The 22,881-nt window shown below is 54.7% G+C and overlaps 2 protein-coding genes across 7 annotated transcripts in view; both read left to right on the plus strand.

Annotated features, from left to right (window-relative positions):
• Positions 1-3,814, plus strand: part of TFAP4 (transcription factor AP-4) — a 33,097-nt gene extending 29,283 nt beyond the window's left edge. For all 3 annotated transcript variants that reach the window (XM_085017780.1, XM_021086701.2, XM_021086700.2), the window contains 4 exons: positions 155-325; positions 864-1,004; positions 1,557-1,712; positions 2,771-3,814. In XM_085017780.1, the coding sequence (XP_084873906.1) occupies positions 155-325; positions 864-1,004; positions 1,557-1,712; positions 2,771-2,965 (663 nt within the window). In that variant the 3' untranslated portion in view covers positions 2,966-3,814. The remainder of the gene's footprint in view (positions 1-154; positions 326-863; positions 1,005-1,556; positions 1,713-2,770) is intronic.
• A 12,746-nt stretch (positions 3,815-16,560) lies between these two features.
• Positions 16,561-22,881, plus strand: part of SRL (sarcalumenin) — a 38,389-nt gene continuing 32,068 nt past the window's right edge. For 2 of the 4 annotated variants that reach the window (XM_085015582.1, XM_021086705.2), the window contains exon 1: positions 16,564-16,634. Coding sequence is in view for 2 of the 4 variants with exons in the window: in XM_021086705.2 (XP_020942364.1) it covers positions 16,574-16,634 (61 nt within the window). In the remaining 2 variants the exon portion in view is untranslated. 4 annotated transcript variants of the gene reach the window in all.

Below are 22,881 nucleotides of genomic sequence, written 5' to 3' on the forward strand. Positions count from 1 at the left end.
TTTGTCTGTTGGATTTGCAAAAAGGGGCTCTCTAGCTGGGTGTGACAGATTTGGGGGGCTGCCGTGGAGCTCCTGTCCCATCCTGGTGGTGGTGGTGGTGGTGGTGGTGGATGTGCTGCCACGGCACACTCACCCACCCCCTTGGGGTCCCCAGGAGCTGAGCGGCTCGTCCCCCAAGCGGCGGCGGGCAGAGGACAAGGATGAGGGCATTGGCTCCCCGGACATCTGGGAGGACGAGAAGGCGGAGGATCTGCGGCGGGAGATGATCGAGCTGCGGCAGCAGCTGGACAAGGAGCGCTCGGTGCGCATGATGCTGGAGGAGCAGGTGAGGTGGGCGGGCCTCCTGGGGGTGCTGGCTGGCTCTGGCCTGCCCTCCCTTTGAGCAGTTATTTCCAGGAGCGCCTGCTTTGTGCCACGCCTCGGAGCGGGGTGTCCGGTGGGGAGCAGAGCCGACAGGCCTGTCTGCTTTGGGGGAGATTAGGCAGAGGATGCCCCTGCAGCTGTGATCAAGGCCACACCGGATTGGTGGGCATCCGGGCTGCTTCGAGAGGGGCTGCCCCACAGCGTCTCCGGAAGTGACCTGAGCTGAGAGTGGGAGGGGGAGTCTCAAAGCTGCCCAAGCAGAGGGAACAGCCTGGGCAAAGGCCTGGGGCTGGAGGGGACAGAGAGGGCGCATGGCATGGGGCGGGCCTGGCGGGACTTTGGAGGACTTTGTCCTCCACCCCGAGGGTGGTGAGGATGGCAGGCTGCTTGATGGGTTTTGCAGCAGGAGTCAGGAGGAGCGAGCAGGCCGACCTCGGTCGGAGCGTGAGGCGCCAGGGTGTGGCCCGGGCCCTGCCCCTGAGCCTGCATTCCCCTGCCAGGTGCGCTCGCTGGAGGCCCACATGTACCCGGAAAAGCTCAAGGTGATCGCGCAGCAGGTGCAGCTGCAGCAGCAGCAGGAGCAGGTGCGGCTGCTGCACCAGGAGAAGCTGGAGCGGGAACAGCAGCACCTGAGGACCCAGGTGAGCAGGAGGGACTGTGTGGCTGGAGCTGGTCAGTGCTTCTGGGTGTCCCAGAGGCCTAAACGTGTAGGGGACCCAGGGCCTAAATCGTAGGGATGCGCCCGCCCGGCTGGCGGTTCCTGGCTTCCCGGCGTCTTGTGTACGGGGGATTTTCGTAGCAGCCCTTGGGGCCTGAGCTGTTATTAGTCCTGTTTCTCTGATGAGGCAATGCAGGCGCAGAAAGGTCCAGTAACAACGCCCACGATCCTCTGTGATTTGGGGCAGGGATTTGAACCCTGGCCATCTCAGTTCAGTCTAAATTCCCGACCACCACCGCTGCATTTACGAGGTGTGAAGTGCTGGCTTGGCTCTGGGGAGGGAAGGGCCATGCAGTCTGAGACCACCTGAAGCCCGGCTCCAGGCCGCCTCTTCTTCGGTTCTTAAAATAAGAGGGGCGGGAGGGGCCGCACACTGGGCCGAGAGAAGGAGGTGGGGGGAGATGGTTTTAGAGAGCAGGAAGGGGCCGCTCCCAGAACTTTTGGAGGGAGACTGAGGGCCTGTGCCCCTCTGCAGCTCCTACCCACGCCGGCCCCCACGCACCACCCCACGGTGATCGTGCCGGCGCCCGCGCCCCCTCCCTCCCACCACATCAACGTCGTCACCATGGGCCCTTCCTCCGTCATCAACTCTGTTTCCACGTCCCGGCAAAATCTGGACACCATCGTGCAGGTACCTGGGCTTGGGGAGGCGGCAGTGCCTGAGGGTCATCCTCTGGGATTGGCCCTTTGACAGGAGGTTCGAAAGTGGGGGATTGGAGGGAATGCACATGAGTCTTGGGCATTGCAGGGAGGAGGTCTGGAAGCCAGATGGGTCTCCTTTTCTGCATCTGGGGTGAGGGGCGGCATGGGGTGGGGACGCAGGATGGCCCGGAAGACCTCATTCCTTCCCCCCATATGGTGTTTGCTGAGGGGGTCCTTTGTTCCTGGAGCACCCCCCCCCCCCCCCGCACAGTTCCTGCATTAAGCTTTTGGGCTCGTCCAGGACCTGGGATGGAGGTGGAGATGGCATTGGCTGGGTGGGTGACAGTGAAGCTTCCTATGCAAGGGCAAGAAACTAGATGATCAGCTCTGAGGGTCGAGCCTGCATCACTGCTGGGCCCAGGCTCGGGCAGAGTCCCCTTGGGAAGCTCGACAATAGCACAGAGAAAGAAACAACAGAACCCCAAACGCCCAGACAGAAAAAAGGCCCATCAACCCCCAGGACTTGAGGTTCACGTAAATCTGACAAATTGAATAATCAAATGAATAACGGAGGCGTTCTTATTGTGGCTCAGCGGTGATGAACCCCACTAGTAGGATGCAGGTTCGATTCCTGGCCTCGCTCAGTGGGTTAAGGATCCAGCATTGGAGCTGTGATGTAGGTCACAGATGCGGCTGGGATCTGGGGTGGCTGTGGTTGTGGCTGGCAGCTGCAGCTCTAGTCTGGGAACTTCCATATGCCCCTGGTGCAGCCCCCTCCCCCCAATTCAATAACAGAGACCTTCCCTAAGTGAACAGATAGGCTCTGAAAGGCACATGTGAGCGAGAGATGCTTGTGACTTTCCCAGAGCGGGTCGGTGTCTCTCCTCTGAGCAGTTTGCAGCTAGGCTGAGGGCTTCCGAAGTTTTTTTCCCTGGCTGTGGCTCGCTGCCGCTGCCTCTAGGCTCACTTCTGGACCTTTGTGGGTGTATGTGTGTGGCGGTGGCCGTCCACGTGGCCCTGCCATGCTCACGGCAGCCTCTTCCGCAGGCGATCCAGCACATCGAGGGCACCCAGGACAGGCAGGAGCAGGAGGAGGAGCAGCGGCGAGCGGTCATTGTTAAGCCGGTGCGCAGCTGCCCGGAGGCGCACGCCTCCGACACCGCCTCCGACTCAGAGGCCTCGGACAGCGATGCCATGGACCAGGGCCGGGAGGAGCCCGCAGGGCACGGGGGGCTTCCCTGACCACCCCCCAGCCCTCCTCTCCCGTCTGGGGGCTGGAGGGGGCGGGGCAGCCACGGGAGAGCCGAGGGCCACTGAGAGGAATTTTTACAAAATTACGGCGTCATTTGGGTCTCTTTTATGACCTCCTCTTCAATACTGTAAATCGACCTTGGCGTGAAGCCACCGAACCCGAGGTCCGGGGCTGGGGTGGCAGGCGCGCGGGGGAGCACCGGGGCTCCTGGGGCTGGGCCTCGCCCCGGAGGCTGGGGAAGCGGCTGCGGAGGTGCCTGGCCTCTCTCCGCCACCAACGCATTTTTTTCACTGAAACATGTTTTTAAGAACAGGGAAAAATCAAACAAAACCCCAAGGTATGTCTGCCCCCCGCAGAAGCAGCCCTGCGACTGTCGGTTTTTCACTCCCCCTCCCTCTCTTTTTGGTGTCTTTTCCGCTTTAAGCACTTACATGGGTTGGGGGTCAGGCCGGGTTGGGGGTCCGGGGGTCTCTGTTGCTTCTCGGTTGGGGTTTGCTGCTGCCCTTCGCCCCTCTCCTCCCCGACTTGTCTCAGCACTAGGAATCGCCACTCGCCACCGCCACGGCCCCCACCTCTCTCTCCAGGTTTCCTATCTTCCACCCTAAAAATGTCTTTATCTCTCTCTTTTTGTTTTGTTTGTCATTGGTTCTTTTTTTTTGGTTTTGGTTTTGTTTTTGGTTTTGTGTTTTTTTTTTTTTTTTTTTTTTTTTTTTACAATTTTGAGGTCTTTGTGTTCAAGGAGAAGCTATTATATTTTGTTAAGAAAGTGGGGGGAAAAAACCCAAGAGGCCACCGTGCCTTTATAAAGAAACAAAATAAAGTTTGTACTTTGTTTTTTAGCTTCTGTGTCTCCTGGTTGTGTGCCGTCCTGCGGAGCTGGCGAGGGCTTCCTGGAGTGGAGCAGGGGCGCGGGGAGCGTGACTCCCCTCACTTGTCCGTGGCGTTATGATGAGAAACCGGGGTCCTCGGATTCCCTGCGATTACTCTGGGTGTTCTGCAAAGATGGGAGATGGTGTTGGCGGTGGGAGGCAAGGAGAGAACGAACAAGTCAGCAGCAGGTTCCTTCTGCTAGAGAAAGTGTTGCAGGACTTAGGTACAGCGAAAGGAGACACCCGAGGCCTTTTGCCAAGAAGCAGCGTTTAGTTTATTCGTGCGGGCACTGGCTCAGCGGATTAATATCCAAAGGCTGAACCCATAACGCCGTGGGGCGTCGCCTTATATACCCCCCCCGTTAGGTTTCCCAGTACATCTAAGCCCCTTTGTCTCCCTTATACGGTAACATACATTCTGTAATTTCTGAGTTATAGCTACACCAGCGCCCATGGATACAGGTTATGTTACATGGTTATAGAACTGCGCATGCCTGCTCACAGATGCTGGTGTTGCAAGTTGGCTTCCCTTTGTTCTGGGAGGGCCCTTGCCCCTCCCCCCTGCAGAAGGGATATTCACAGGTCCTGACTGATCCCTAGGCTTTGCAGCTTCCTTGGCTTGTGGAACCTCTCTGAACCTCAGTACCCTCTTCTATAGAAGGAAAGGGAGTATTCCCTTATGGTGTGGTGTTTAAGAGCTCAGGTCTTCCAGTTGGTCTCCTGGGAGTCAGTTCCACCTGGGGCAAACCACTTGGTCTTTGAGACTCAGTTTTCTCTTGTGAAAGCTGGGACTCGTAATGACCCAAGGGCATTGCATCTTAATCCTCCATGACCAGATACTGCTTTATAATGTGTCCCTCTTGACCTGCTTGTCCTCGGGTACATGGGCCGGAACCTACAAACCCCGGAAGTTTTCAGTAGCATTTGCTACATGGCTATGTTGTACAATCATCACTTCTAACTAGTTAGTTCCAAAACATTTTTATCACTCCAAAATGAACCCCTTACCCATTAATCAGTTTGTCCCTGTTCCTGTTCCTCTGAGCCCCTGACAACCACTAATCTTTTTTTTTTTTTTTTTTTGTATATAAAGAAATGACAGTGTAATTTACCTTTGGCAAAAATTCATGCTTTTTAGTTTTTGATTATGGGAGGTTTTTGTTTTTGGGTTTTTTTTTTGCCTTTTTGCCTTTTCTAGGGCCGATCCCGAGGCATATGGAGGTTCCCAGGCTAGGGGTCAAATCGGAGCTGTAGCCGCCAGCCTACACCAGAGCCATGGCAACAGGGGATCCGAGCCGCGTCTGCGACTCACACCACAGCTCAGGGCAATGCCGGATCCTTAACCCACTGAATAAGGGCGGGGACCGAACCTGCAACCTCATGGTTCCTAGTCGGATTTGTTAACCACTGAGCCACGACGGGAACTCCTTTTTTTTTTTTTGTCAGAGTTTTGACAAATGTATATAGTTGTGTAACCATCACCACAGTCAAGATATAAATTAGTTTCTTTGTCCCCGTGTTCTATGTTCCTTTGTGGTCCACCCAGCCCTTGGCCCTATGGTTCTTATGGTTTTGCCTTTTCTAAAATGTTATATAAGTATATTCATTTACAATATATGACATTACATATTTAGCATTTTTTTTCATATTTAGCTTTTTGAGTCTGGCTTTTTTTTTTTGGCTGCCTCTGGGGCATGTGAATCAAACCTGGACACAGCAGCCGACCACAACACATCAGTGACAATGCTGGGTCCTCTGCTGAGCCACCAGGGAACTGAATCTGGCTTCTTCCACTTATCTTTTTTTTTTTTTTTTTTTTTGTCTTTTGTCTTTTTGTCTTTTGTTGTTGTTGTTGTGTTGTTGCTATTTCTTGGGCCGCTTCCGCGGCATATGGAGGTTCCCAGGCTAGGGGTTGAATCGGAGCTGTAGCCACCGGCCTACGCCAGAGGCACAGCAACGCAGGATCCGAGCCGCGTCTGCAACCTACACCACAGCTCACGGCAACGCCGGATCGTTAACCCACTGAGCAAGGGCAGGGACCGAACCCACAACCTCATGGTTCCTAGTCGGATTCGTTAACCACTGCGCCACGACGGGAACTCCCACTTATCTTTATTACTGTAATTTTCTTTGGGGTTGTATCTAAATTTACATAAATTAAATGTGTTTAAGAGGAAGCGCTTATCTAATATCTGAGTGGGAGATTTGAGCGACCCATCTTGGCCAGATTCAAGGTGCATCCCACAGGTTCCACGCAGCTAAGAGGGTCAATAGAGGGCGCTGTGGAACCAGGAGGTCTAGCCCGGCAAGGACAGAGGCTCCGCCCCCTTCCGGTGTCCGCGGGACTGCTCAGTTCCTATAGGCCAGAGGCGGGGGCTCGGGGGCGGGGCCATGGGAATACCCTCCCCCTCCCCCCGACCTGTGGTGGCGCGCCCTTCGACGGTGGGCTGAGGCGGAAGTCAGGGGCGCGGCCGCGGCCCCGCCCCTTCCCGGACTTGTCCCGCCCCACCCCTCGGTGCGCATGCTCCTTGGTATCTCAGGCCATCTCGCGCGCACCCGACAGCACACGCTCCTTTGGCCTCGCCCCTGCCCCGCCCCGCGCGTTCCCACGCACGCTCCGCACGCAGACGCCGCCATCGTGCGGCTTCCGCTTGTCGCCCGCACAGAGGCGCCCGCCGACTTTCTCTTGCGTCTGCTGGGCCCTGGGACGCGCTCTGCGGTCCCGGGTGGGGGCGCTCGCGCTACCCGGCGGAAGTCCGGCGCGTAGCACACGTGACTTACGATGGCCTGGAGGCGGTGGTCAAAAAGGGAGCAGTGCCATTAATTTTAATAACACTTGTAGTGGTAATCCACAGTGTCTGGAACGTTGACATTTCGGCACAGGTGATGAAGAAAACGCGCAGGAAATATAGCGTTCTTGTCTTCCTGACGAGTCTGGGAGCTCTGTGTGCCTTTTGCTCTGACCTCACCTTGGTGGGCACGGCCGCGGGTCCGGCCTCAGCAGCCCCGCGTGGGGTGGCGCGGATCAAGGCTTTGTGGGCGCGTGGGCGCCAGGCCTGGGGTTCGGAAAGGGCACGATGGAGAGTGCGGACAGTGCCCTGGGAGGAGGCATTGGAGAAGACGTCGGAACCCGGATCACAGAGGGCTGCCAAGTCACACTGGGAAGCTTGGGCTTTCTTTTTTGGTGAGGGGGGGTGTCTAGGAGAGACGGTCAATGCGAAGTTAAAAAAAACTTTTTTTTTTTTTTTTTTAAATCTTTTTAGGGCCTCACAGGCGGCACATTGGAGTTCCCAGGCTAACCAGGTTACCCAGGCTAGGGGCCCAATCCGGGCTGCAGCTGCCAGCCTACGCCTCAGCCACAGCAACGATGCGTCTGTGACCCACACCACAGCTCAAGGCAACCCCGCCTCCTTAACCCACTGAGCAAGCCTAGGGAATCGAACCGCATCCTCTTGGATCCTCGTCGGGTTCATTACTGCTGAACCACCACAGGAAATCCTGAAAACCAAGTTTTTATGGAAGTCCTGGATAAACATATGCTCAGAAAAGGGCTCATCGCTGAAGGCTTTAGCTCCTTGAATTGTCACAAACTGAATAGACACCCAGCAGCCAGCATGCACCAGGCCCTCAAGTGATTTATTTTTAAAACTTTTTTTTTCTAATTTTGGAAGTAGTTGTAGAAATGTACAGGAAGGCCCCACCCTTCACCCAGCCTGCCCCAGGGCTAACAGCCAACAGATGAAGAAGGTGGAAACCAGGTAGTTGCTGTCGCTGCCAGCTTATTCAAAATTTACCAGTTTCACATGCGCTCACCTGCGTATGTGTGTGTACAGTTGCTCTGTACCGTTTTGCCACAGTGATTTTTTTTTTTTTTTTGGTCTTTTTTAGCCGCACTCGGGGAATATGGAAGTTCTCAAGCCAAGGATGGGACCTATGCTGCCACAGTGACTTGAGCCTTGGAAGTGACCATGCCGGATCCTTAACCTGTGAGCTACCAGGGAGCTCCGCAACAGTGATGTTTGAGAGCTGGAGTTGAGAAGCATCCTCACCAGTACTTGATATTGTCAGGTCATTTTATTTTTCAATTTTTTTTTTTTTTTCCAACCAGTCGGGTAGGTGTAGGATGGAATCTCACCATGGTTTTAGTTTCCATCACTGTAGATTAGTTTTGCTTATTTTAGGTGTTCATTCAAATCATACGGGATATATGATCTTTTTGTCTGGCTTCTTTTTTGTCTTTTTGTCTTTTAGGGCCGCACCCGTGGCACATGAAGGGTCCCAGGCTAGGTGTCCCATCGGAGCAGCAGCCACAGCAATTCAGGATCCAAATCCGCATCTGCGACCTACACCACAGCTCAGGCAACGCCGATCCTTAACCCACTGAGCGAGGCTATGAACCTGAGTCCTCAGGGATGCTAGTCAGGCTCTCGAACCGCTGAGCCATGATGGGAACTTCACATGTGGCTTCTCTTAATATAATTCTTAGAAATTCATGTATGGTTTTGTGTATATCAGCCATCAATTCATTTTTATAGCTAAGAACATTGCATTACATGAATATACCACAGTTTGTTTAGCCAGTTACCTAACAATGGACGTTTGGGTTATTTTAGTAGATACTGTGCCCCAAATAGATGGTGCCAGGCTATTGATTCTGTCACCACTGTGTGCTGTGGCAGAGTGGCCATGGAGGGACATTCTAAGCACGTGCCGCTGACCCTCTTTGGGGGTGGGTTCTTCCGGGAGGGGCTAGGCGTTCTTGGTTCCCGGTGGCCTCCTGCTCCCTGTTTTAAGGTCTATTTTAGGGCTTAAACCTCCCGGGAAACGTAAGTCCGCTCTGATCTCTGGGATCATCATACTGTGTCCTCTCTGCGAAGATCCTTAGAAGAAATTCCTGTCGCGTTTCAGTAGCAGACACAATTTCACTTCTCGCGAACAGTTGGTTTGTTCTTATTTTAAGGACCCTGAATTGGCACGTGATCAAGTTACACACATGTGAGGCCTTAGGAATGTAGTGCGGTGGTGTGCTTTTGTGTCAGCCTGGCCCGTGGCTCCATTTCGTGTGCCTGCCTTTGTGTGGTTTGCTTCTCCTGTGGCTTCCAGTTCTTGTTTTCTGCGTGCGCTTGATGACTATTTGGGAGCCATCTTTATGCTTTTCCGGCACAGGGTGGGTCGTGAGCAATCAGTGCTGCTTGTGCCCCGATTTGGGGGCGTCCCTGGCAGCAGAGCAGTCGCCTGGCTCTGTGACACGTTCGAAGGGCTGTCTAGCGGAAAGGAGGACCTTCCTGTGACCTTGGCCTCCTTGGCGGTTGGTGAACTGGCCTCAGCCCAGTAGGTAAAGCACATGCAAATCCTCCAGCCACCTCTTGGAGCTGGCTGGCCATGCCGTCCTTCTCCTCAGAGTTTGCTGTCTCTGGCTCTCCCCATCCCACCCGAGCCCACGCCTCCATCCCTTCTTTATCCAGCTGCTTCTCTGTACTTTGCTGGATGCTGCTGTCCTTGGCACGTTTGTCTCCCCCCCTCTCTCTGGAGTTCTGCTTGTCCTCCCTCGCCCTGCGAGTCCTGAGCAGGGGCTGGGGTTAGTGCCATTCCCTGCCTCGGTCCCTTCTCTCCTCTTGCCCTGCTGAGTTGCAGGTTCTTGCATTGATTGACACGAGCGTGTGGTGCCCAAGAGGAGGGGGTAGGACTGGGGGCTGTGGGGCAGGAAGGGCCCTGAATCTGGCAGCTGTAGGAAGGAATGAGCTCCCCAAACGGTCTCTCCCCCCACCACACCCCTGGTGTTGAAAAGGAGCTGGGGTGACAGCTGCTAAGTTGCCTGAATTAGGGGGCCTAGGTCCAGGTTTCCCTGGGTGCGGCCTGTTTCCGTGGCAGCCTCAGGATCAAGTTAAAGAGGAAACAGCGGTGCAGTGATTCGAGAAGGCTGTGGGAGCCGCACACATTCCAGATTCAGTTCTGTCTCACATGGCCTCCTGGCCTGTGGGGAGACAAAGAGGATGCTCTGAAAATCTGAAAGAGAACTGATGAAAATCAGTTCCCTTGCCAGAACGAGGGATTGCCTGGGATGGATGGGCGCTGGGGGTTAGTGGGGGGCTGCTTGTTTGCAATCACGGGGCGAGGCAGTCTCCATACTCAGGGGAACCTCGAGGTGTGTGTCCCTGGCTTCCTGTGGGAAGATGGAGTGGCCAGTGGGGCGGAGATCCGGAATCATGTGGCTGGTTCTGGGCCTCATGTGGCGTTCACACAGCAGTTAGTGTTCACTGGTAGTGAGTTCCCTGTCACTGGAGGTGTTCAAACAGATCCCTGTCAGCTAATGTGGGAGGGATTCCTGCATGGGTGGGGATTTAGGTCCTTGTAAGGAAGACGGCTTCTAATGGCTGAGATAAAGGGAAGGTCCTCTCTGGGAGGGCTGCTTGCTGCCCTGTGTTAGTGTCGAGTACAGAGCAGATCCAGACGCAGGGGCCTGCGTTGTCAGGGTTTTGGCCTTCCCAGCCCCTCAAGGAACTTTTTTAGGGCTGCACTCATGGCACATGGAGGTTCCCAGGCTGGGGGTCGAATCGGAGCTGTAGTCACTGGCCTATGCCACAGCCATGCCAGATTCAAGCCGTGTCTGTGACCTACACCACAGCTCACGGCAATGCCGGATCCTTAACCCACTGCGCGAGGCCAGGGATTGAACCTGCAACCTCATGGTTCCTCGTCGGATTCGTTTCCGCTGAGCCACGTCGGGAACTCCTCGAGGAACTGTTTGACATAGGGATTGATCTAGCAGGTCATTTGCCAAAGAGGCCCCAGACTGTGGGAGGGCAAGGACCCTTATGCTCTGCTGAAGTCTATTACGTGTGTTAGTGTTATGCCTAAAAAGCAATGTATATACTTTGGGGTTATTTTGGCTGCATCTGAGGCATGCAGTTCCCGGACTAGGGCTAGAACCTTTGCCACCGCAGTGACCCAAGTAGTGACAGCATCGGATTCTTAACCCACTGTGCCACCAGGGAACTCCAAGGTATATTTTCTTTTCTTTTTTTTTTTGTCTTTTTGCCATTTCTTGGGCCACTACCGTAGCACATGGAGGTTTCCAGGCTAGGGGTCCAATCGGAGCTGTAGCCGCCAGCCTACGCCAGAGCCACAGCAACGCAGGATCGAGCCGTGACTGCAACCTACACCACAGCTCACGGCAACGCTGGATCGTTAACCCACTGAGCAAGGCCAGGGATCGAACCCGTGACCTCATGGTTCCTAGACGGATTCGTTAACCACTGCGCCACAACGGGAACACCCCCTTTTTTTTTTTCCTTGTATTTTCTTTTCTTTTTTTGTACACACCTTAATTAAAAATATTTTGGAGTTCCTGTCGTGGTGCAGTGGTTAACGACTCCCACTAGGAGCCATAAGGTTGCAGGTTCGATCCCTGCCCTTGCTCAGTGGCTTAAGGATCCGGTGTTGCTGTGAGCTGTGGTGTAGATCACAGACGTGGCTCGGATCCTGAGTTGCTGTGGCTCTAGTGTAGGCCGGTGGCTACAGCTCCGATTGGACCCCTAGCCTGGGAACCTCCATATGCCGTGGGAGCAGCCCTAGAAAAGGCAAAAAGACAAAAATAAATAAATAAATAAAACTATTTTGTTGCTTCAAAATGCTAGCCTCTGAGCCTTTGGTGAGTCATAAGCTTTTTGCAATAGTCTGAGCGGAGGAGAGGGGATGGCAGTGCCCTGGGGGATGGGGGGTGAGACCAGCGCGGAGATTTCCCAGGGCTCAGTGAGGCCTGTGGGAATGTAGGACCTGAGGGTTTATCTTCAACTGAGTCCACCTTCCTTTTTAATCTCTCTTATTTTCCATACGGAGTGTTTTTTTTTTTTATTCTTCGATTTTTTGAAAGTTGTGATAAACGTATGTACTTAATGTAGAATGACCATTTTCACTGTACTGTTCAGTAGCATTAAGTATACTCAGGACGTTGTGTGACCGTTACTACCATCATTTTTTAAAAATTACTCAATGAATTTTGTTACGTTTATGGTTGTGCAACAATCATCACGACCAAATTTTAGAGCACGTCCATCCCAAACCCTCAGAGCGTCCCCCCAGCCCCCACCTGTCTCCTTTGGAAACCATAAGTTTTTCGAAGTCTGTGAGTCAGTATCTATTCTGTGAAGAAGTTTATTCTGTCCTTTTTTTAGATTCCACGTGTCAGTGAGAGCATTTGATGTCGGTGTGTCATTGTCTGACTGACTTCCTTCAGCATGATAATTTCTAGGTCCATCCATGTTGCTGCAAATGCTGTTGTTTCTTTCCTTTTAATGGCTGAGTAATATTCCATTGTGTTTATGTACCACCTCTTCTTGATCCACTCCTCTGTCGATGGGCATTTAGGTTGTTTCCATGTCTTGGCTGTTGCAAATAGCGCTGCAGTGAACATTGGAGTACATGTGTCTTTGCGAGTCATGGTTTTCTCTGGATAGATGCCCAGGAGTGAGATTGCTGGATCAAATGGTAGTTCTATTTTTAGTTTTCTGAGGCATCTCCATACTGCTTTCCACAGTGGTTGCACCAGTTTACATTCCCACCAACAGTGTAATAGGGTTCTTTTTTCTCCACACCCTCTCCAGCACTTATTGTTTGTAGACTTTTTGATGATGGCCATTCTGGCCGGTGTAAGGTGGTACCTCACCATGCTGTTTTTTTTTTTTTTTTTTTTTTTGTCTTTTTGCCTTTTCTGGAGCTGCTCCTGCGGCATATGGAGGTTCCCAGGCTAGGGGTCTAATTGGAGCTACAGCTGCCGGCCTACACCACAGCCACAGCAACATGGGGTCTCAGCCAGGTCTGCAACCTACACCACAGCTCACAGCAATGCCAGATCCTTAACCCACTGAGCAAGGCCAGGGATTGAACCCGCAACCTCATGGTTCCTAGTCAGATTCGTTAACCACTGAGCCATGACGGAATTCCCCTCATAGTGGTTTTGATTTGCATTTCTCTAATCATGAGTGATGTTGAACATCTTGTCATGTATTTCTTGGCAATCTGTATGTCTTCTTTGGAGAAACGTCTGTTTAGATCTGCCCTTTTTTTTTTTTTTTTTTTGTCTTTTTGTCTTTTGTTGTTGTTGTTGTTGCTATTTCTTGGGCCGCTCCCGCGGCATATGGAGGTTCCCAGACTAGGGGTTGAATTGGAGCTGTAGCCACCGGCCTACGCCAGAGCCACAGCAACGTGGGATCCGAGCCGAGTCTGCAACCTACACCACAGCTCACAGCAACGCCGGATCGTTAACCCACTGAGCAAGGGCAGGGACCGAACCCGCGACCTCATGGTTCCTAGTCGGATTCGTTAACCACTGCGCCACGACGGGAACTCCTTCTGCCCATTTTTTGATGGGGTTGTTTGTTGTTTTGGTATGGAGCTGCAGAAGGTGTTTATAAATTTTGGAGATTAATCCTTTGTCAGTCGCTTCATTTGCAAAGATTTTCTCTCCTCGGGGGTTTTCTTTTCATTTTGTTTAGGGTTTCCTTTGCTGTGCAGAAAGTTTTAAGTTTAGTTAAGTCCCATTCGTTTATTTTTGTTTTTATTGTTGTTACTCTAGGAGATGGATCTGAGAAGATGTTGCTGTCGTTTATGTCAGAGAGTGTTTGGCCTGTGTTTTCCTATAAGGGTTTTATAGTATCTGGTCTTCTATCTAGGTCTTTAATCCATTTTGAGTTTATTTTTGTGTATGGTGTTAGGGAGTGTTCTAATTTCATTCTTTTCCATGTGGCTGTCCAATTTTCCCAGCACCACTTATTGAACAGGCTGTCTTTTCTCCATTGCATATTCTTGCCTCCTTCATCATAGATTAGTTGATTGTAGGTGTGTGGGTTTAATTCTGGGCTTTCTGTCCTATTCCACTGATCTATATTTCTTTGTGCCAGTAACATATGGTTTTGATGACTGTTGCTTTGTAGTATAGTTTGAAGTCAGGGACCCTGATTCCTCCAGCTCCATTTTTCTTTTTCAGGATGTCTTTGGCTATTCTGGGTCTTCTGTGCTTCCAGACAAACTTTAAAATATTTTGTTCAAGTTCTGTGAAAAATGTCCTTGGTAATTTGATAGGGATTGCATTGAATCTGTAGATTGCCTTGGGTAGTATAGTCATTTTGATAATATTGATTCTTCCAATTCAAGAGCTTGGTATGTCTTTCCATCTGTTTGTGTCATCTTTGATTTCTTTCATCAGTGTCTTATAGTTTTCGGAGTACAGGTCTTTTGTCTCTTTAGGTAGGTTTATTCCTGAGTATTTCCTTTTTTTTTTTTTTTTTTGTCTTTTTGCCTTTTCTAGGGCCACTTCCCACGGCATATGGAGGTTCCCAGGCTAGGGGTCCAATCGGAGCTGTAGCTGCCAGCCTACGCCAGAGCCACAGCAACGTGGGATCCGAGCCATGTCTGGTGACCTACACCACAGCTCATGGCAATGCCAGATCCTTAACCCACTGAGCAAGGCCAGGGATTGAACCCGCAACCTCATGGTTCCTAGTCAGATTTGTTAACCACTGTGCCACAGCAACTCTCCTGAGTATTTTTTTTTTTTTTTTTTTTTTGCTGCAAAGGTAAATGGCATTGCTTCCCTAATTTCTCTTTCTGATCTTCCATTGTTAGTGTATAGAAATGCAGTTGATTTCAGTGTATTAATTTTGTATCCTGCGACTTTGCCAAATTCATTGATGAGCTATAAGAGTTTTCTGGTAGAGTCTTTAGGATTCTTGAGGTATAGTATCATGTCATCTTCAAATAGTGAGAGTTTTAATTCTTCCTTTCCGGTTTGGATTCCTTTTATTTCTTTACCTTCTCTGATTGCTGTGGCTAGGACTTCCAAAACTATGTTGAAGAGTAGTGGCAGAGTGGACATCCTGGTCTCGTTCCTATTCTCAGCGAGAATTCTTTCAGCTTTTCACATGGAGAATGATGTTCGCTCTGGGTTTGTCATATATGGCCAAAATTACCCGCAGAGCAACATCCAGACTGATGTTTGAGCAGACGGCTGGGCACCATGATCTCATCAAGGTGACACAGTTAACCTCCACGTCCTCTCTCGTGTGAGGCTCACCTCCAGTGTGGCTGGTGTGCCCTGGCTCACGTACCAGGTCCGGTGTCACGTGCTTTCCTTGGCTTGTTTGATGTCGTCCTCCTAACACTTGTATGTCGTAGGTCCTGTTTTCAACTTGAGTTTAGAGAGATGAGCTCTTCGTTCGAGAGAGGTTAAGTAGCTAGCCTAAGGTTGTTCAGGGAACAACTGGTTTGAAGCCACATAAAAAAAAAACAAAACCCACATGGTATGATTCCATTTTTATCGAAATCTAGGAAATGCCGACTAATGTGTAGTGACAGCAGCTGTTTGGTTGCCACGGCAGGTGTAGGTGTAGGTGGGAAGGGATGAGGGGAATGCTGGGGAGTGAGGCATCTGTCTTGATTGTGGTTGTGTAGATCTGCACGTCAACATGTATCGAGGCGGTCACTTTTTTTTTTTTTTTTTTTTTTGTCTTTTTGCCATTTCTTGGGCTGCTCCCTCGGCATATGGAGGTTCCCAGGCTAGGGGTCGAATCGGAGCTGTAGCCCCCAGCCTACACCAGAGCCACAGCAACGTGGGATCTGAGCCATGTCTGCAACCTACACCACAGCTCACGGCAATGCCGGATTGTTAACCCACTGAGCAAGGGCAGGGACTGAACCCACAAACCTCATTGTTCCTAGTCTGATTCGTTAACCACTGCGCCACGACGGGAACTCCACCTTTTTTTTTTTTTTTTTTTTTGGCCACTTCTGTGAAAGTCCCAGGCCAGGGATCCAACCTGCGCCACAGCAGGGACCTGAGCCGCAGCAGTGAGGACCCTGGATCCTTAACCCGCTCATGGAGTTTTACACTTTGAATGGGCTGTTTGCTGGAGTCATTAAACTGTTTTCAAGGTAAAGCACACGGAAGACGCCTCTCTGCCTTTCGCCCTGCCCTCCGAGGCCGACTACCACCCTCCAGGGACACCCTCTCCAGCCAGATCAGCCAGAGCTCGCTCGGCCGCCCCGCCTGGAGAGCTGGCTTTCGGGGGTGTCACGTGCCCTCCAGAAAAATTGCATCAAAGAGCCCCTTGCACAGGCACCTCGGGAAGGAGCTCGTCCTGCGCTCGCTGGCTTAACTCGCCCCGTCGCATGTCCCTCCTCGCATGTCCCTCCTCGCTCTCATTTCCCCTCTCCGAGGCCCGGGAAGGTGATGCTCCTTGCCATTGACCTCAGAGGTCATGCGGGGCGGGCTCTACCCTCCTGACCTCCTGACCCTTGGGGAGGGGCTACCACGGTGCCGGTGGCTGGCAGGTGGGCCCTTGGTTCACAGAACTGAGGCGTGTGAAGGTTGCCGATGGCCCAGTCTTCGGATCAAGTTACTGCAGATCCTGGGAAGATTCAGTTCCTGACTCTGAGACCTGGGCCAAAGGACGCCCCGCTTCTTCTCCGCTGCTCCGCGCCCTGTGACCCCTGTCACATGACCCCGGGGCTGCTGGGGGAGAGAATCCTGCCGGGGGGGCCCTGCCTTCGGGGGTGGCAGCTGGCGCCGCCCTGGCAGGGCGAGCCTGCCGGGGTCTGCGCTGCTTCGCCATCCCACGTCCGCCCAGTTGCCCTAGTGACTGTGTGACCCTTCTCCACACCACCCCCACCCCCGCGCTGCCACCCGCCCTATAAATAGAGGCGAGGAGCAGCTGGGCTCTCTTGGCAGTCACCATGAGGGCGCTGGTCCTGCTCTGCTGCTTCATGGCCTCGCTCCTGCTCCCAGGACAAGCAGGTACGACTCTCACCCCGTCAGCCGGGCCAGACGGCGACCCCCGCGTGCCCTGAGGTTTTACGTTTACCGTGGGGCGGGGGGCAGGGGGTTGGGCGTGAGCTGGAGGGTGACCCTCCGTGACTCCTGGGGCAGACAGCAGACCTTGCTCCCAGCTGGTCTCACCCAGGAAGCCCTGGGTGCAGAGGGGCCTGAGAGCCGTCAGGGGCTCGTGGGGAGGCCAGACGGGTTGAAGCCAGTGAGCCAAGAGGTGCAGCCAGGGGTCGGGGAGAAGGGCTGGCTACTGGATGTTGTGGAAGAGGACCCTGAAAGTCAAGACCGGAGCCTCCTGGCTGGACAGATGACCCCGATCTCGGAGGTGGAGTGGCCCCTGGAGGCTGTTGAGGTGACCCTCCCACCTGGTGGAGAGCGGGCTGGGGCCTGGCTTTACATGAGTGGGGAGGGGGCCATGGCTCAGGAGCACTAGGACAGCATGGGGGTCAGTTTGGGACAAGGTGGGAAAGAAGCGCTGGGGATCGGGCTGGAGCCCGACTTGGACTCCCTGCCGGGGAGGGCTGGGTGCCAGTCCTGCAGGGCAGCTGTGCTAGGCTGGGGGCTTCGCTGGAAAGGGCCGGGGTCTGCAGGCTGAGGCTTTTCCTTGACGTCTCAGCACTTTGTGCAGCGGAGGTGGCTCTGGTTACAGCGTGGGGGTTATTTATAGGTGTGGAGGGGGTACCGGAGCGCTTTGCCACCTCTGTTTCTGAGACTTCTGGGGCTGAGTTCCCCTTAGGGGTGCTTCAGGGGTGCTCTGGGGATCCCCGGAAACCTGGGACCCCCACTTTGCCTTTCCATGACTGCAGGCTTCATTTGCATGGGGGATCATGGGGCTTTTGAGGTTCTGTTTCTTGAGGTCCCAGACTCAGCCAGGAGGTCTGGCAGGAGCAGAAGCCGTGCCCTCAGGGGTCAGATACCCAGGCAGGGGGCTCCGGCCTCGCATGTGCCGCTGGGCCCTGCCCTTGTCTGCCCTTGAGTTAATTTGGGCTCCGTGGGGCTGCAGCAGCCGGGGCTGCGAGGATTCCAAGCGGCTGTCAGGTGGCTAAGTATGGAAACAGCCACGTAATTGGATCCTGAGCCCAGGGGCCACTGCCACCCTCTCCCCCTGGCCACCCCTCCCCTGCTCCGCCCAGCCCCAGCTGCCACCTCCTTGGCTTCCAGGCAGCTCCAGGAACTTTTAGCCTTTTAGGGGCATCCTTTATCTTTCCTCCCAGCAAGGGAACTGGACTTCTGGAAGGTTCTACAGGCCTCCCTGGGGGATCTTGCTGTTGGGAAAGGAGGCAGGCGGGTGCTTGGTGCAAAGCTCCTCTCTCTGCAGGCGCTTTCCCTCCTGGACCCTGTGTGCCCCTGGCCTGGCTTCCGGGGACGGGCTGTCCACTGGTGTGCAAGGCTCCTGCCCTTCTCGCCCCTGCTCACGCAGGTGGCTTCTTCCCTGGGGGTGGGTCGGGGGTAGGTCGTATAGCCCCTCCAGTGCAGACAGCCTCCTCCTGCGCCTCCCAGGGTTCCAGCCGTAATTGCGACTTGCCTCCACCCCCATAATCACAGTCCTTCCTATTGGTTGGTTTTCCCCTAGAATGTGCCACCAGTGATGCCACTGTGTCTCCAGGCAGCAGCTTTGGTCCTGGACTTCCCACCCCACTGCTTCTCGTTTCTACTTCCATCCCCGCCCCCAAGCAGCAGACAGCCTTCTCTCTCCAGTCCGCTTCCTGCTTCCCGGGCCACGGCCCTCTGGACGGGGGTGGGAGTGGGGGTGTGATGCGTTCCACAGCCCCCCCATCCACCCCAGTCCTTTGTAACCACTGGGGTCCTTCGCTTCATCTCGGGGACCTGGCCTGGGGACAGGACGGGGGAAAACAGCCCTGGTTTACTCAGTCTCCTCCTTGTCCAGGTGAGGGGTCCAAAGCCCAGAGGAAAGAGAGCCACGTTCAAGGTCACTCGCCCACCTGGGGCTTCCTGTCCTCCCCTCCCCTCTCTCTGCTGGCCTCCCTGAAGGCCAGCCCCTCAGCCTGGGGGGCTCGTCTCGCTTCCCTGGGGATTCAGGGCGGGACTTACACCTCTGATCCTTGGACATCTCGTCTCAGAGAGCATGTGGGTTGGGACGGGGCTGCTGAGGGAACTTTCCTTTGAGCGTAAGCTGCTGGTGTGTGTTAGGCTGAATCCAGGACATCTTTGCTTCCTGTTGCTGCTCAAGGCAGAGAGGGGGTGGGGAGGGGAGTGGGGGGATGACAGGACTTCTCAGTCTGTTCATCCGCTTCCTCCATTCTAGCCCTGGGCTGCAGACTTGCCTGCTCTGGCCCCACCTGCCATCCCAATGCCCAGAGGCTGGTGTACCCTGGGGCCCATTTGCCCCTTCGTGCGAGAGGAGAATCTCTCAGGACCCTCTAAATGACCCCTCCTCCCTCTCCCCCCAGGTGGTTATTTCCACAAGAAGGCAGGAGTTCCTGTCATGGTGCAGTATAAACGAATTGGACTAGTGACCATGAGGTTGTAGGTTCGATCCCTGGCCTTGTTCAGTGGGTTAAGGATCTGCTGTTGCCGTGAGCTGTGGTGTAGGTCACAGACATGCCTCGGATCCTGGGTTGCTGTGGCCGTGGTGTAGGCCAGAGGCTGTAGCTCTGATTCAACCCCTAGCCTGGGAACATCCCTATGCTGTAGGTGCGGCCCTAAAACGCAAAAAAAAAAAAAAAAAAAAAAAACCAAAAACCCCAAACCCAACCAATCAACCAACCAAAAAATCAAAACACCCAGCAGGAGGTGGCTTCTGCATTTCCTCCTGCCGTGGCCATTGTGGGGCGGGCTCAGAGAAGGTCATGAGCTCAAGGGTCCTGGGGAGAGCAGACCCCGGAAGCCTTCCCAGCCCCCTGCAAGCTGTGACTCCTGGCTCACTGCCAGTGGACAAGCCGTAGGGGGCATGTAGGCTGCCCTACCACCTCGAGGGCGTGAGGTGCTGATCGGGATTTGCTCGATGGATGCAGCCCGGTGGCCTGTGGAACCACGGTTTGGGAAATGCTGCCCTCGCCTCCTGCCTGGGTGTGACAGTGAGGCGCAAACAGCAGTGCCAGGGCTAGAGCTGGAATTCAGTCCTCCTTATCCCACCCCCAGGAGCAGGTGCAGACGAGGCCGGGGGCGTCCAGCTGGCCCGTTGGTGCTCACTTCGGTGTGGTGGGCGGGGTAGGAGCCGGACCGCGGGGACCGGGAGGAAGAGGGCTGTTCCTCCCTGACCTGGTCGAGGGGCCGGGGCCAGGGCGTGGGGATGGTATCTCGTGCCTCCGGACCTGGAAGGAAGGTGGACGCTGGAGGAGGGGAATGGGTGCTGCTGGCCCCTGCGGGACGCCGGGGTGCTAAACCCCACTCCAAATCCACCTAAATCCAGACCCGCAGCCCCTTCTGTTTAAATCCTGCTGGGCGGTCCCTCAGACAGCTGCCGTCATTCATCAATCCATCCCGATCTCCGGCGTCCCTACTGCTTTGTAGGTGCGGTGCCGAGGGAACTCAGAAAGGTGTTTTCTCTTTGCACGCTTTCGGTCCAGGGGGACCTGGGACAGCATCCACCCTGGGCCGGACACATGCACACAAGACGCACACCTGTCCGGAGGGAGGGACGGGTCAAGTGCGTGCGCCAGAGGGGAGTGAGGACGTTTGTTTAACTCAGGGGGTCAGGAAATGTTTTGCAGGCGAGGGACTACTTGAGAGAAGGATTCAGAAAGAGAACTGCCTGTGAGGGGAGCGGCTGAGCACACGCACGCGGTCGGAAGCTGGGAGCTGTGGGGAGACCCGGGGAGCACACTGGAGCCGAGGGAGGTGGGGGTTGCGGGGCATCTGGAAGGCCGGGTTGGGGCAGAGTGTGAGGTGCCCAGAGGGTTGGGCTGAGGAGGGAGCTTTGCTCTGTGTGTGTGTGTGGGGGGGATCAGCGTGGAGGGCTTTGGAAAAATCCATTTGGCAGTTGTTCGTAGGGAGGAGTAGGCCAGGGCATGAACTTGGGCGAGGGAGAGCACGCCGGAGAGGAGGGCAGCCGTGGTGCTGGGGGCTCTGCTGGCAGGAGGAGCCCTCGCCCACACCGTGTAGGTCATGGCAGGCTTGATCTTGCCAGAAGAAGAAAAAAAAAAAAGAGCAGGATCATAAAAGAACTGATTTTAGAAGTTCACCTGGGGGGAGTTACTGTCGTGGCACAGTGGAAACCAGTCCGACTAGGAGCCATGAGGTTGCGGGTTTGATCCCTGGCCTTGCTCAGTGGGTGGAAGACCCAGCGTTGCTGTGGCTGGGGTGTAGGCCGGCAGCTGCAGCTCTGACTGGACCCCTAGCCTGGGAACCTCCATATGTCATGGGTGCGGCTGTAAACAGCAGAAAAAAAAAAAAAGTTCACATGGGGTCATTATGAATTTGGGGGGCACCCGGATGGAGGTAGTTGGCTTAGGAGGAAAGCCAGGTCTGGGGATGCAAAAGTGAGATCTGTTTGTGTAAAGATGAGGCCGAGGCTGCCAGGTGGCCAAGGAAGCTGTTGCAGGGGGAGGAAAAGGTGAGCTTCAAGGTCCGGTTCCTGGGGATGGGAGCAGGAGGAGCAGGAGGAGGAGGATGGGTTTCAGGAAGAGGTCCAGGAGGAGGCGTCACCTGGCAGCCGACGGGAAGGGTGCCTTCCAGAGAGGATTCCGTCCCACGAGAAGCCGAGGACGGTGAGGCATGGGCTGGGACACCAGGAGGCCATGGACAGTCACACCCGGCTCAGGTGTTCAGCGAGGACTCGGAGGCGGTACCTCCACACAGTGAGACTTGTCACGTTAAGTCTGCAAGGGATGCGGGACAGGAAGCAGGCGGTTTGGGGAGGGAGAGAGAAGATTCCGAGTCCTGGGCCGATGCGGAGGATGCGGTGGAGCAGGAAAGACTGGCACACGCCACGGGGAGGGGTGACCAAGTGGGACTGAGGGGACACGTGCCATGGCATTGCGGAGACCTCAGAGGGACACCGCACATTCGAGGCCCTCTCAGCAGCCCGGTGCCTGCCCGGGAGCCCAACTCGGGAGGGGGTTCCTGGGGGGTTGCTACAGACTGGGGTGAGGGCCACGGAGGGGGAGGAACCAGGTTGTCTGTCCAAGAAGGAGCGGGAGGCGGGCTGTCCTGAGATGTGGTCCGATGGCTCGGCCCAGACCAGAGGCTGGTCTCCAGTCCAGGCCGAGATGGGCCAGGAGATGGCCAGTGGATTGGCTTTTTCATCACAGTGAACGCTGGTCTCTCCCTGTTGGTGAACCAGCCCCTCCAGCCAGATGCTGCAGTGAAGGGGGCCGAATGCGACCCCCAGCAAGGCGTTCATTCAGCAGATGAGCGCCGGGCCTGCCCTGGAAGCGCTCGGTGTTCGGGCTCCGGGCGGGGTATCGGTTACCACAGTGGAAGCTGGCGGGGCACACAGCCTGGAGTCGGCCCAGGCTCAGGTTTCCTCTAGGGTGTTTTCCCGGCAGCTACGAGGCCTCGCTCCTCGCCCTGCGGACTTATTTTGGGCTGAGGGGCTGGTGTGCTCTCACGATCTGCTCTGGGAGGCCAGGCCCCTCCAAGACGGCTCACCTGCCTACCTGCCCTGGCAGGGGCCTTGCAGGCTCAGACACCCGCATCTGTCCTGTTGGCTTCCTTTTCTCCTTCTTGGGTCCCTTTCTTGCCCCAACACTGGCCCTGCTATGCCCCCCTCACCCCCCCAAGAGACATGTCCTGAAATTCATTCCAACGAGGGCCAATGGCTCCATACTTAGACTATCAATTTCCCAAAGCACTTTTTGTTTTAAAGGAGTCAAGATTTTAGCTCAAGAAATGCATCTCTCATGTGGAATTTCTCATTGCTTTGGTGGGCAAGGCCTCAACCAAAGTCTCTAGTCTCAGCATTGAGGCAATAGCTGGCCCATAGATTCTCACACCGAGGGCTGAGCTGTATGTAGGACTTTCTCTGCCTGGCCCCGAAGGAGGGAGGGAGGCAATGGACTGGAGCCATGGTGGCCATGGCTGTAGAACTTGCTCAGTGCCCAAGAGGCCCCAGCCCCTCTGCTCAGCCCCAGCCTTGGTGTCCTCGGCAGGGGGTGGCAGAATTCTGCAAATGGGATGGGTGACATTTAGCTGAGTATCTGGAGATGGGCGTTTCCTGGTCTGTGTCACCTGTTCTGTGTCTTTCTCTGGGCTCAGGGACATCCTGTCCCATTTGGTTTCAGCCTCATCCTTCCCCAGCCCTAAAGGAGGAGTT

This window comes from Sus scrofa, chromosome 3 (assembly GCF_054392235.1).
Source record: "Sus scrofa isolate SSC_HxYL_T2T_F1_AM1 chromosome 3, Sscrofa_HxYL_maternal_Yorkshire_Landrace_v2.0, whole genome shotgun sequence".
In the NCBI taxonomy this organism is placed as follows: domain Eukaryota; kingdom Metazoa; phylum Chordata; class Mammalia; order Artiodactyla; family Suidae; genus Sus; species Sus scrofa.